This window comes from Lissotriton helveticus, chromosome 1_1 (genome assembly GCF_964261635.1).
Source record: "Lissotriton helveticus chromosome 1_1, aLisHel1.1, whole genome shotgun sequence".
In the NCBI taxonomy this organism is placed as follows: Eukaryota; Metazoa; Chordata; class Amphibia; order Caudata; family Salamandridae; genus Lissotriton; species Lissotriton helveticus.
In genome coordinates this window covers 610,787,613-610,800,798 of record NC_136057.1, presented here as the reverse complement: position 1 = coordinate 610,800,798, position 13,186 = coordinate 610,787,613, and the positions used below count along the sequence as shown (strand labels likewise).

Below are 13,186 nucleotides of genomic sequence, written 5' to 3'. Positions count from 1 at the left end.
CATTAATCAGATCGTCTGCTGTGGCCGTGTGCTGGGGGCGTCACAAAGGCGTTCACCTCGAAGCGTGGTAAGTAACCATTCGCAAGACTCCCTTGGGGGACTGCCCGTTGTCTCACACATACTGGGGGTGCCGAATGCAGTGTGTGCCTTGGCCTGGGTGCGTCTGAAAGGGCCGAACGCAGTGTGTGACTTGGCCTGGGTGCGTCTAAAAAGCACTCTGGACCGAAGAGCGTCGGTGTGGGTCATAAAAAAATAAGAACAGCGGGAAACAATCATTCAAGACTCACACAATTCTAATTGTTAGACGGTCGCCGCTGGCCCTCAAGCGGGGGCACACCCGACTGAGCATGTCTGTGGTGACAATTACTGCAGCCTCTCATGCGCGCTGTTACTGAACTATCACATTCAACCAAATTACACGCACCTGCTAACATCAGCCAGGGCTGTAGCCGGGCTCAGGCGGCGGATCACTACACCAATTACATGCGCCTGCTAACATGAACCAGGGCTGCAGCTGGGCCTCAAGCGGGGGAACACGCGAATGACCGTATCTGAATACACACATTACACACATTCTATTTCATACCCGGGCAACGTCGGGACGGGCTGCTAGTATATATATATATATATAAACACACACATATATATCCCTTCCAGGCATAGAGTGACGCATAAATTATGCAAAAAAAAGGAGAGAACTCTGGGTAGTTCTCAAGTTTAGGTGGAAAGCAGATCCTGTTAGAGCACTCTCAACACCAGTGACACTCTAGATCTGCTCACCTCAAATGTCAGTTTTTCTATCAGTCTTTAAGCATAGGATTAGCAAAGTGCTATCCACACTGAGATAGAAAAGGACACAGTCTTTTGCCATTTCTACAGCAAAGTCTTTAAGCATATATATATATATATATTTATGTAAGAATGTGTGTTTAATAAGCATAGGCATGTGTATATAATATCACCGGTTGATGTTAGCTAGACCCTTCAAGCTCCCACACCTTGACACCAAATTCAAATTATTTTCCTCTCTAACATTTGACAAAGGCAGTGTTGCTAACAATGTTTTGTTATAAGTAACTATTTCCTCTTGAATACCAGAATGAACAACCCAAATGAGTGATGTGAGCATGTTAAAGGATTGATTTTAATTAGTGCACGTTAATCCATGCAGAACACCAACAAAGTTCTTTGAATGTTTCTGATCTCCCCTAAGCCTTTTATTTCTTTAAGCTTCGAAAACCCTGTTTTGCTTCAAAAGTTACTATGATTCTATCTCAAGAAGGTAGCTGTAAGTGAAGCTCTGTGGCGATACCGGACTGTGTCTAACATTGTGGGTACTCCTCTTTATTCTCTAATAATTAGTATCTCTTGTACTGACGTAGAGTTTCTCATGCACTCCACCTAGGGTAAAATACTGAATAAGCAACACAGCCCATCTGAAGACACCTATACTCTTCTGCGTACACCTTTAGTCTCATTCTAAAATAACAAACACTCCCATTTTCCGTTCCTCTAATTTGTTTCTAAACTGCTCCTTCAAGCCTAAACACATTGCCTCTATTGCACCACGAGTCCACTCATAAAATACCTGGGGTTGTTTTACAGCTGCCCAGGCGGTGCAATGGGCATGTGCATCCATTTCCTGTACCTGGAGTACTTTGATGTTACAGAAAGGACCGCAGACACTTGAGAAGCCCTTTCTGTACTAAGGATTGTGCCCAGTGGCGGCTTCTCCGCTATGGCGGAGGAGTATCACCCCCTCCCGCCAGCCTTAAAACTTGAAAAATAAAACTATAATAAAACAGTTTAGTTATTGTTTTAGTTTTTAAGTTCTAAGGGCTGGATCCAGTCTTGGGGGCTGGACCATAGTGGGGCAGTCACGAAAGGGAGCGGTGAGCACTGCTATCATTGTGCATGTTGGTTTGGCCAGCCGTCTAAGGACGGCCAAACTGACATGGGCACTGAGCTGTCTCCGAGCTGTGTTGCCGGATTGGAGACAGTAAGTACAGGCTCCCAGTCTCTCTAGGAGTTCAAATTCAGTGCGCTCAGGCCAAATCTTGGTGCTGTTTTCAAGTTTGAGAGCAGCCTCAGGATTGGCCCTAGGATAGGTAAGTTATTTTTTCCACTTTTTGTTTCTGTTTCCTTCATCGTCTGTCGTCATACCCTCGCTCTGCCACTCGGCCCGCACACCAGTCGCTACTGACTGTGTAAACTTTACATGTGCCCCAGTGCAATCCCAATGGCATGTTATCCTCATTTGCACGAGGGAATGTCCCAGAGTGGGTAAGTGCGCCATATCCCGGATACAGCCACAGGTCTTTCCTATTTCCCTCTACTTTGCTAGAATTTCTATTCTTGCAGCTGCAGAGATGTTATTGCTCCTTATTTACTAAATTAATCAGGAGTACCAGCTTAAATGTGCATATCTCCCTCTCATGGGAGCACAGAACAGACGTAGGCTTCCTTTAAGTTATCCATCGCTGAGAAAGTATGTGCACAAACAACTCTTCACATGGTCACAACATCCACAGTGCGGGTGCCCACATCTACAGCTACATGTATGCGCCTTCAGGCAGAGTTGGCTTTCCGGCAGCTGTGGTGGAAGTTGTGCCAGGAGCTGGAAAGACTTACAGCAAGGGAGTTGAGGCACTTTGCCTGCCAGCACTCTCTAGCCTCATTTAATTTTCTGATATTTTCTGAAGGCTAGCATAAATGGTAACCCTTTCAGTCGGGTGCTTTACTTGGTAAGACCAAACCAGCTTTATCTGTTCGCCTGGAATGCAGTAATTTTTATTATACGACTGTCACAAGACAACTCTATAATGATTTAAATGAGAGGTGGCATTGTCCACCGTCACAAAAGACTTAATTGACCTCAAGGGAAAAACAAACTTGAAGAATTGTATTAAGGGTATATTTTGTTTTTTGGAGGTCACTTGAGTAATGGCCAGCACATTTTCCTTGCTGATATCTTAGTCGTAGTGGCCACCATGACGTGTTTACCCACGTTTACCTTTGCATTGTGCTTAAGATGGCACTGGATAGTCGTGTGAAGCTATAGATTAATATTCATTTTTTCCACAGGTTCATTAGAGTCTTTTGTAAACAAAATTGTATTTGTGATGCGAGGAGAGGATTGACATTGTGTTTATTACAAACTGGAAAATAAGAGGTTTATAACCGATGCTTCTATGCGAAAAGCTGGCTTCGCAGTCCACACCAATACTATATCCGTCCAGTAGCGTTCAGTGATGTCTGTTACTGTTCTGGACTTTATACTTTGGGAAGCAGATCCAGTACTGGCCTATGTCCATTGTGGAATCCATAGCACCACCATCTTGTCCATTCCCCCTAATTTCTCCAAACACCACCACAGTGACGCAATTTGAAGACCAAAGCACACTTTGTGCATCAGTCTGATAGGACAAGTTTGTTTCCCAATAATTCAGCGTAATATCTCCCCTGCTGTGAAGTTACTTCCTAGCAATCAGTTGTGGAGTATGGATTCATCAAGAGATCTTCCCAGGAGAGACCTCGGATAAATATTTCTCCTCATCAGGGGGTGTCCCCATGTTTCACGTGTCCATCTCTTGGTCACTAGGAATGTGTTTCTTCGCAATGGGAACACCTGAAGCTGAGGAGTAATGTTATTTGTGGCACCTCACGTTGATCTTCTGAAGAATGGTGTACCAATGCGTGTTACTACTTTTTGTGTTTAAGCATTCTAAACATATTGTTTAATTGAAGATTGAACTTCATAGGTAAGTACTTAATTTTCTGGGCCCATCGTCTGTAACAGAAATTTCAGGCATATGAGCATCTGTTTTATGGACTTTGTTGGTTTTGAGCACTGACATTTAGTCTGCAAGCTTGATAAAATGGTTGATGTTGATCTCACATGTGACAAATGCAGCCGGCCCTGAGCTTTTATTCATCAATCGTTTTCCACTTTTTGTTTTATAACATGGCATACAATTACCACCATGTAAGTACAGCTGGCTGTGAAGCCATGGCCGAGGGTGTCGCAAACAAGTAGCTTGGCAGCTATTAGTGTATCAGTTTTGCATAAAAATTGTCTAGTTGAGCTTGTGATAATGAACCTGTGTAGGGGAGTTAGTGGCCCCATTAGTGTTAATAGATTTATGGTTGCACAATAGATATATAAATGTTCCTCTGGAGACAGCCAAAGGCTCTTGGGGAGAATGCAGTCAAGCTTAAGGAATTACCAGGGACCTACTAATTCCCCTGATATTTTCTCATTTCTCAGGGACTATTAAGGGTTCAGCTCGGAATCCTTGGTAATTCCACTCCCCCAGTGTTAATTGGGCCCCTGGTTTCACCAGGGGCGTGCAAAATTAACACCCAAATCCATGGCAATTGCAGGACACTCCAAGGTGCTGGATGCTGAGTTACACTTACACATTTTCACATTTAGTTGATTAACGTTCTTAATTAAACAACAATTAGGTCTCTACCCTTTTCGGAATCTGGAAATAACTACAACAGAATCCCAGCAACAGCAGTAGGAGAAACATTGCATTTAAGGTCTGTCTTGTTCTTATGTGATCACGGAAAAGAGAGCTTTGAGAAGCAATCCTGAGAGAAGAGTTAAGACTCTGCCCACATGTTGCTCTTCGTCTCTCCAAGGTTTTGATTGGGAGGAAGAAGAATGTTTTTAGAAAACCTTGTGCCTTGTTGGAAAGCTTATGACTAGTACAGAAGGAATGAATTGGGTTTGGAGATCAAGGCGGTGAGCCTGATGGGTTCATTGGCCTTAACCGTGGCGGTTTTTCCGCCGCGGTATGGGCGTTCTAAAGGGTGGGCGGGGCTTCGTTGGCCAACAGGAGCACAGAAGGGGTTAATGTTATATCAGATGCCATTGTTCTGTCCTGTTTATTAAGAAAAACTACAACAAAGCAATAGACCATACACATTGATTGAGAACATCATATATTAAAGCCAAGAGGAGTGCATTAATATTCATCTCTGTGTTAAAGACTGTAGACATGGTTTGTGCTATATGGACCCCCACAGATGAGTGTTTTGGTGCTGCCTCCCTTCCCTGGCAAACCCTAGGGGGTGGAAGAGGTGCACTGTGGAAATCCTTGTTAGAACCTCGTAGGAGTAGTGGTGTGTTATTTTGCCAACTGTAATTGTGTACATATTTGAAAATGTATGACCGTGTGCTTGTTTGTTGCCTTGTGGGGAAGTTTATGTTCAAAACTTTACGCCTCAATTGGTTATTTTGGCCAGTCAATATTCTAGGATGTTGATATAGGCTATATGCCATTCATTTGAAGAGCTATGTCCAATGGTGTAGGATTCAACTGTTTTTTTATAAAACATGACAAAGGCAGTAGAACTGACTTATCTATAGTGAAAAACATATGTTAATGGTAATAATCCTTTAAGAATGGCAGTTAATTTAGAAATGTTGCACTTTGATAATCCTTGTTATGTGTTCTCAGGAGGTATGCATGATGGTAGTTTATGGTGGCAGGGCAATGGTAAAGGGTGTAGCCCTGATAGGTTGGTTGGAAAAAGTTATGTCGTATGCCAAATGTGTTGTTTGTTTCTTATGAAAATAATGACAAAGGCAGTAAGGCTGACTTATTTAAGGTGAAAAACATATATTAAGACCAATAAGCCTTTAAGGGTGAAATCATATCACACTGTAGTAAAGCATGAAAAAGGTATACTATTACATGGAATCTCACAGATTACCATAGTACGCAAGGCCTTGGTATTGGTTACCCCCTCTGACATACACTAGAAGTTATAGATTTACATTGTGATAATACTTGGCAGAACCTCTCAGTGGGGGATGTATATTATTTCGTCAACAATAATTCTGTTCATATTTATAGTTTATTGCGTAGTTATCTGTGTATGTACTTAATTACTTTTTTAATCTGACCTGACAGTTTTCGCAGTCTGCGAAACACTTGAGTTTTTTTTTTTTAAATGCATGCGAAGGACATACCTATTTGTGCGTTGGGTTGCCCCTTCAGCTGTTGATCTGTATGAGTTTTATTGACATTCTGCCTCCACCCATGGCAGCATATAGCACGCGGCAACAGGTCATCCCACTCTTCCATTGGCTCCATAGCCCATGAGGGATGTCATTTTACATTATCACATGCAGATCTGTCTGAAAATTAGTGTGTTTCAGGGCCAAGGCTGGTTGGCCATTCCATTTCCAGTTTAGGCCCCCTTTCATTTCTTTCCTTTATTGTTAGCTCTTGCCTAGCAACAGCTTTATCTGTCTTCACCACCTCTTGTTTTCTAAGAAAACTCATAATAAAAATACATACATATATATGACCGAGATAATTTGATCAGCTGTCACTGCCCTAAGTGACATTTACATTTGCTTACTCCCACCAGAGTGTATAGCATGTGGCAGTGAATCAGCCCACTTCAGCCACTGCCTGTCTTCACTGTGAGCAACAGCTGTTTGCACATTCACTTAATAAGTAGTTCATGTCGGTATTAGGGCTGGTAGGCCAGCCTCTCCAGTGATTACATATTTGCATTTTGTTTACTTTTGAGATGCCACTTTCTGCCCTTTTAAGAAGAAAATAGTAAATACACCTGCTCATCACCTTCAGATGGTGGTATTTTTACTTGGTATTTCTCTTGCACCTTAAGTGTCTATTGCGCACATTTGCAAAAAAGGAGATTTAAAATGTGTTGCAGGCTTGTCAAGGCGAGACCCATTGGCTTTTCCAGTGCTTGTTTTATTTTTTTGTAAAGCAGCTTCTTGCTTGCTTTGTGCTTATTTCATCTGCAGTGCACTGCATTCCGTGCGAGCCAGGCAGGCCTCATGGAATTGTATAATCGTTTACTGTTCGAAGATGTTGAGAAGCAACATGTCTGGCGTTTTGGAGTGGTACAACCATGATATACTATGTACTATTCACAGTGCAATTCCAAGATGTCTGTCTAGTCCAATGTGTACCAGGCAGCCAACTTGGAAACTTACTGTGCGTTGGGCATCATCACTGTACCGATCCAAGATCGCCACACGTTGCTGTTAAATGTTGCAGCCATGTCACAACATTAAAACAGTGATAAACATGCACAATATCATTCCAAGATGCCATTCACTGCTATGTTTGATGCTTCACATACTTTGTTGCTAGCATATGTTCACTACATGTAGGCTGTTACATTGTTTTCTTTTTTCTTCTTTTAATTCATCTTTCATAATCTTGTTGAGTTTGTGTTCTTATTTTATTGTGGGTGGGTGAGGGCATAAATGCAAGAATGAGTGAGTGGATAGAAGAATGGAATAATGACTAAAAGGATGATTGACAGAGTTATGTATAATGAGTTATTGAGTGACTAAACTAACCAGTGACTGCAGCGGCGCTTTGTTATAGGCCGAACCTGTTGCAAATGCCAATGCTTGTTCTTAAAATAACGTACATTTGTAAAGTGCTTGCTATCACAGAAGGGTATTTGGTGCTGAAGAACAAATGTTTATTATGACCGAACTGAATATTACGCATTTTATTGACCATGGGAGGATGGGGGGCCCTGCTAAGATTTTAACACAAGTCCTATCCGTAGATGCATTAGTCCACTGAGCCACGAGATGAGTATGCGCAAGTCGCAGTTTGGACAGTATTATGCAATATCACGAACAGTGTTTGAAGAGGTCAGTACTTTTGCAGGCCTACTGTTTGCTGTCATTCTAAACCCATTGCACTATAAAATATTTTGAACCAGGATGCTTTTATAAGTCTAGAATAACATTCTGAACGTTTTTAAAGCAAATTGTCTATCAGAATTGCTTTGGTGGGAGTACAACACTTGTGAAACAGTTATTAATGTCAGTCATGTATGTATCTCAGTTTGGACTCAATCTATACTGGGACAGATAGTCTAGTCTGAACTGCTGATTAAATCATGGGCTAAGTGTCATGGATGTGAGCATTCCAGGATGCATATAAAGAGAAAAACTACAATTTTAAACTTTGTTTTCCTTTTTTTCAGCCAAAAACATATTACCTGATTTGGTCACTTTACTACCCGAATCTGCTCCCGATTCCAACATTGCCAATGACACAACAGCTTCAATCTGCTACACAATCAACAATTTGATCCAGAACAGCTCCCAGAGTGCTCGAACTCTTCTCGACAGCGGAGGCCTAAGAAAGATCTTCAACATAAGCATCAGCGAAGGGTAGGTAGGGAGGAATAGACTAAAAGAAATGATACGACGCTTCAGATATATAAAAAAGAATTACTTTTAGCAATGTTATTTTTACTCGTATTTGAATTCTTGGAATACATTGTTTTTTCTTTAGTTTTTAACATATCGCATTAACAAAGAAACAAAAAACGAGAGCCAACAGACACGTCAAGTCTCTGACACGTTTCAGGTCCTAAGCATTGTTAAAAAAAAAATCTAGTCAAGCACATTTTTATAGCCCATGCCCGCCATATTTATGGTCCTGAACACTTAAGGAATGTGGACACCCTTTACAGTGCCAAGATTCTCGTTAACTGGGGCTAATGAAGTGTTCGAGGCACGTGGGCTGCTGAATTCATATCTATAGCATAGATCGCCGCCTAGTGTTGGGTCCGGATGATTGCACATTGTTGTCCTGGAAGAGTCTTCGAAGTATCACTAGATAGGTGGCTCCTCCCCTGGACTACAGTGCGCATGGGCATCGACTCCATCCCCAGATTGTTTTTTTCCGCCATTGGGTTCGGATGTGATTTCGACAACTCCTGCTCGGAATCGTTATAGAACTTTCTCAAGGCCAAAAGGCCTTCTCTGAACCGTCTGTATTGTTTGCGTTCGGTCCCGACTTTACTCCAACTCGTCGAGTCGGATATCCGGGGAGTCGTTTGGCTCTTCGGTGATCGATGCCCAGTCGACGCAGCAAGACTTCCACGGCATGGAACGGAGTCCGTTCAAGTACTGTCCCGTGTGTGGCTCCAAGTACCCACACATTGACGTCCATCCCGTGTGCAACAAGTGCCTGTCGCCGGACCACAACGAGGCCAACTGTATGGCCTGTTCCAGATTTCGATCGAAGAAAACGATCAAGACGCGGCGCGTGGCGCGCCTCGAGGCCCAACGATCGGCTCCAGCACCGGTGGACATCTCCGACGACGCGGAAGCAGACGAGCAAGAGCTTCAACTGCAGATTTCACCTCCATCGGTGGACGTCGTGTCCGACTACGAAGCGGACGTCGAAGGCCAAGACCTGGAGGACGTCGTCGAGGAGGTAGGGGATGACGACGGAGCATATGGGGCCATGGAAGATAGCTCGGAGGATGAGCTATGCCCCGTTCGTACTCTTACAAAGGCTCAGGTCGAGGGATCGCCATACGGCCTTACCCAAGACCTTACACCAAAATCCACGGCCCCGCCTTCCTGCCCGGCTACGGACACCTCAGCGGAGCCGCCATTACCTAAATCGAAACCGAAACTGAAACCATCGGTGTCGACGAAAACAAAGATGGCCGGGACGCCATCGAAACCGAAAACGTCTGCTCCAACATCGACACCTTCGTCGTCGGAGACCTCGAAGCCCCAGAAGGCTGTCGACCAGGCAGAGGTGCCGAAGGTGGTCAAGGAGCAGAGCTCGAAGAAGGCCGTCGAGTCGACTTCAGGCAAGGCGGTCGAGCCAAAATCCAAGCAAGCTGTCCAGCCTACGTCAGGCGGGTCTGTCGTGCCGAAAAGCAAACGGCCCGTCGAGACACCGTCACCCAATGGCGCCGAGCCAAAGTCTGGACTCCCAACGCCTAATGTCAAGGCTGCCGTTCCGAAGCCGTCGGCGTCAACGACTGCGGCCGTGGACGGAGGTCGAAGCGCACCGGTCACGGCTCCTCCTGCGCCTCGAGCAGACAAACAACAGTCGTCCACGCTCGGGTCTTCCCCTGGGGGCGGCCCAAGGTCGTCGGTCGGGTCGACGAAACCGTCCGCTTCCTTTACGAAGCAGGTCTCGGACTCCCTCAAGCGAATTCGGGAAAAAAGGCTTCAGCATCGGAACCGGAAACGCCTTCCGCGCCGAAGCCGTCTGCCCCACCGAAGAAGACTTCGATGCCGATCCTCTACACGTTACCGCCTAAGGTGGCGCCGAAGGCCTTCGCACCACGGTCGGTGCCCAAGGCCTCTGAAGTGTCGAAGCCAACTCGCCCGGGTGGGAGTTTGAGTCATCGACAACCTTTGTTGGAAGAAGGGTCGGAGCATTTCATCGATGCCGACACCGGGAAGCTCACGCTTTACAAGAGGAAAATAACATCACAGCCTTTGGAGTCATTCACAATTCCTCTAAAGCGCAAAAAGCCTGCGCCAGACACACCAGTACTGGTTGAACAGATTCTTCCACAGCCTCGGAGGAGTGCAACGCCTTCACCCACTTACTCTGATGGAGATGAAGAGGAGCAGGATGAGGAGTACAACTTTCCTTCCAACACTGAGCCTGATGAGCAACAGGACTCAAGGATGGACACAGGTGATCAAGGGGACCAGCAAACAGTCAATGACCCCCAGGTTTATAACGTGAAAACGTCTCCCACTGAAGATTCTGCGGCATTTAATGCCTTAATTGAAAGAGCAGATGCAAACGATAAAGTGGAAATGCATGCTGACCCTGTGGAGGTTGACTTTCTTTTTGACACTTTCTCCACTGATGAAAAAACTGTCAAGACTCTTCCGATGCTAAAAGGGGTCCTTAAGCATGCAGCAGACATTTTCAAGGAACCCATGAGATCAAGGGTTGTCAACCCTAGAATAGAGAAAAAATACAGACCGGCACCTGGCGACCCAACCTACATTAGGGGCCAGTTGCCTCTGGACTCTTTGGTGGTCTCTAATGCCCGCAAGAGGGCGAACTCCCAAACCACGGGTGAAGCTCCTCCCCCAGACAAAGAGTCGAAAGTGCTGGAGGCATCGGGAAAGAGAGTAGCAGCTCAGGCGGCCAACATCTGGCGCATCTCAAACACGCAGGCACTGTTGGCCATATACGATAGGGCACAGTATGACACCCTAGAGCAGCTGTTGCAACACCTTCCAGACCAGTTTAAAGAGGGAGCTGAAATGCTTATCCAGGAGGGAAAGCTCATCTCCAACGCTGCTATCAAGTGTGCGCTGGACGTTGCGGACACAGCAGCGAGAGCAATCAACACTAGTGTAATGTTGAGGCGACAGGCATGGCTCTGAATCTCCGGGTTCAAGCCAGAGATACAGACTACCATCCTCAACCAGCCGGTGAACCCAGACAGGTTATTTGGTCCAGAGGTGGATACCACCCTGGAAAAAATTAAGAAAGATACTGAAACTGCCAAGTCCATGGGGGCTCTCCAGTCCCAACAGTTTCGAGGGAACACTTTTCGTCGCTCAGGCAATCGAGGTGTTAACAGAGGCCAAATGTCACAACAGGCACAGTTCAACAAAGGTGGGGCGCAATCCTCATACACCAAGCAGAGTAGAGGAGGATACCGGGGAAACAGCTCCAAGGGCAGAGGCAGAGGCAACAACAGTTCCCGTTCCTCTGCCACCAACAAACAGTGACTCTCTGTCACTGCCCCCGACCATCCAACACCTGTCGGGGGGAGACTCCAGCAGTTCCTGCAGGTCTGGAAGTCCATCACCACAGACAGGTGGGTCAGGAAACTTATCCAGTTCGGCTATTGTTTGGAGCTAACGTCCACTCCACCCAACATGCCCCCAAAACACCGTCCTATGTCAGCAGAGCATTTGCACTTATTGCAGCAGGAGGTTCTTGCGATGCTGCAAAAAGGCGCAATAGAGCTTGTGCCACTGGGGGAGGAAGGCACAGGGGTTTATTCCCTGTACTTCTTAATCCCAAAGAAAGACGGTTCACTCAGACCGATTCTGGACCTACGCCCTCTGAACCAGTACATTCTTTCAGAACACTTCCACATGTTAACACTGCAGCAGGTTCTTCCGTTGTTAAACCAGGGAGATTTCCTCGCAACCTTGGACCTCAAGGATGCTTACTTTCACATACCACTCCATCCATCCCACAGGAAATACCTCAGGTTCACCATCCAGAACCGGCATTACCAGTTCAAGGTCCTCCCTTTCGGAGTGACCACCGCCCCCAGAGTGTTCACGAAATGTCTGGCGACAGTGGCAGCGCACCTCAGGAGACAAAGCATACATGTCTACCCTTATCTGGACGACTGGCTGGTTCAAGCGAAGTCGGCCCAGCAGTGCGCCGCAGACATGTCCCACACCATTCACCTCCTTCACAGTCTGGGGTTTTCACTAAACTATCCAAAGTCGCACCTTCAGCCAGCCCATGTGCGGCAGTATTTGGGCGCGACGATAAATACTCTGGCAGCCACGGCTCAGCCAAACCCAGTGAGGATCAACAACATCCAGTCGCTACTCCGGAAGTTCAGACCGCAACACTCACTCCCAGCAAGAGTGTTCATGCAGCTAATAGGCATGATGGCCTCCTGCATCTTCATAGTCCCGCACGCTCGGTTGCATATGCGTCCGCTCCAAGAATGCTTGGCACATCAGTGGACTCAGGCTCAAGGACAGTTGAAAGACCTAGTGTTGGTGACCGGTCGGGCATACGACTCTCTGCATTGGTGGAACCCACACAACCTTTGCAAGGGCCGACCGTTCCAGGAGCCTGTGCCACAGATTATCCTAACAACAGACGCATCTCTCCAGGGATGGGGAGCTCATGTGCTCCACTACACGGTGCAGGGACTATGGACGACGCAGCAAAGGAAGATGCACATCAACTACCTAGAACTGATGGCAATCTTCATGGCACTCAAGTCCTTCAAAGTACATCTGTGCAACAAAGTCGTGTTGATCTGGACGGACAACATGACAGCCATGTACTATATTCAAAAGCAGGGAGGTACACACTCTCCACAGTTGTCTCATCTGGCTCAGAGCATGTGGAAGTGGGCCATTTAGAGGAACATCTTCCTCATGGCGGAACACCTCCCGGGCAAGGACAATCAGATGGCGGATCTGCTCAGCAGACACAGCCATCAAATGCACGAGTGGGAGATACACCCATCGGTACTCCGCCCGTACTTCCAGCAATGGGGTCATCCAGAGATAGACCTGTTTGCCACAAGGGAAAACGCAAAATGCCAAAGCTTTGCCGCCAAGTTCCCGCACCCACAGTCGCAGGGCAATGCGATATGGATGAACTGGTCAGGCAGATTT

General features: G+C 46.1%; 1 protein-coding gene across 2 annotated transcripts in view; it reads left to right on the top strand.

Moving 5' to 3' along the window:
* PKP2 (plakophilin 2) overlaps positions 1–13,186 on the top strand; it is a 529,412-nt gene that overhangs the window by 485,945 nt on the left and 30,281 nt on the right. For both annotated transcript variants that reach the window (XR_013606919.1, XM_078674126.1), the window contains exon 11: positions 8,002–8,191. Coding sequence is in view for 1 of the 2 variants with exons in the window: in XM_078674126.1 (XP_078530252.1) it covers positions 8,002–8,191 (190 nt within the window). In the remaining variant the exon portion in view is untranslated. The remainder of the gene's footprint in view (positions 1–8,001; positions 8,192–13,186) is intronic.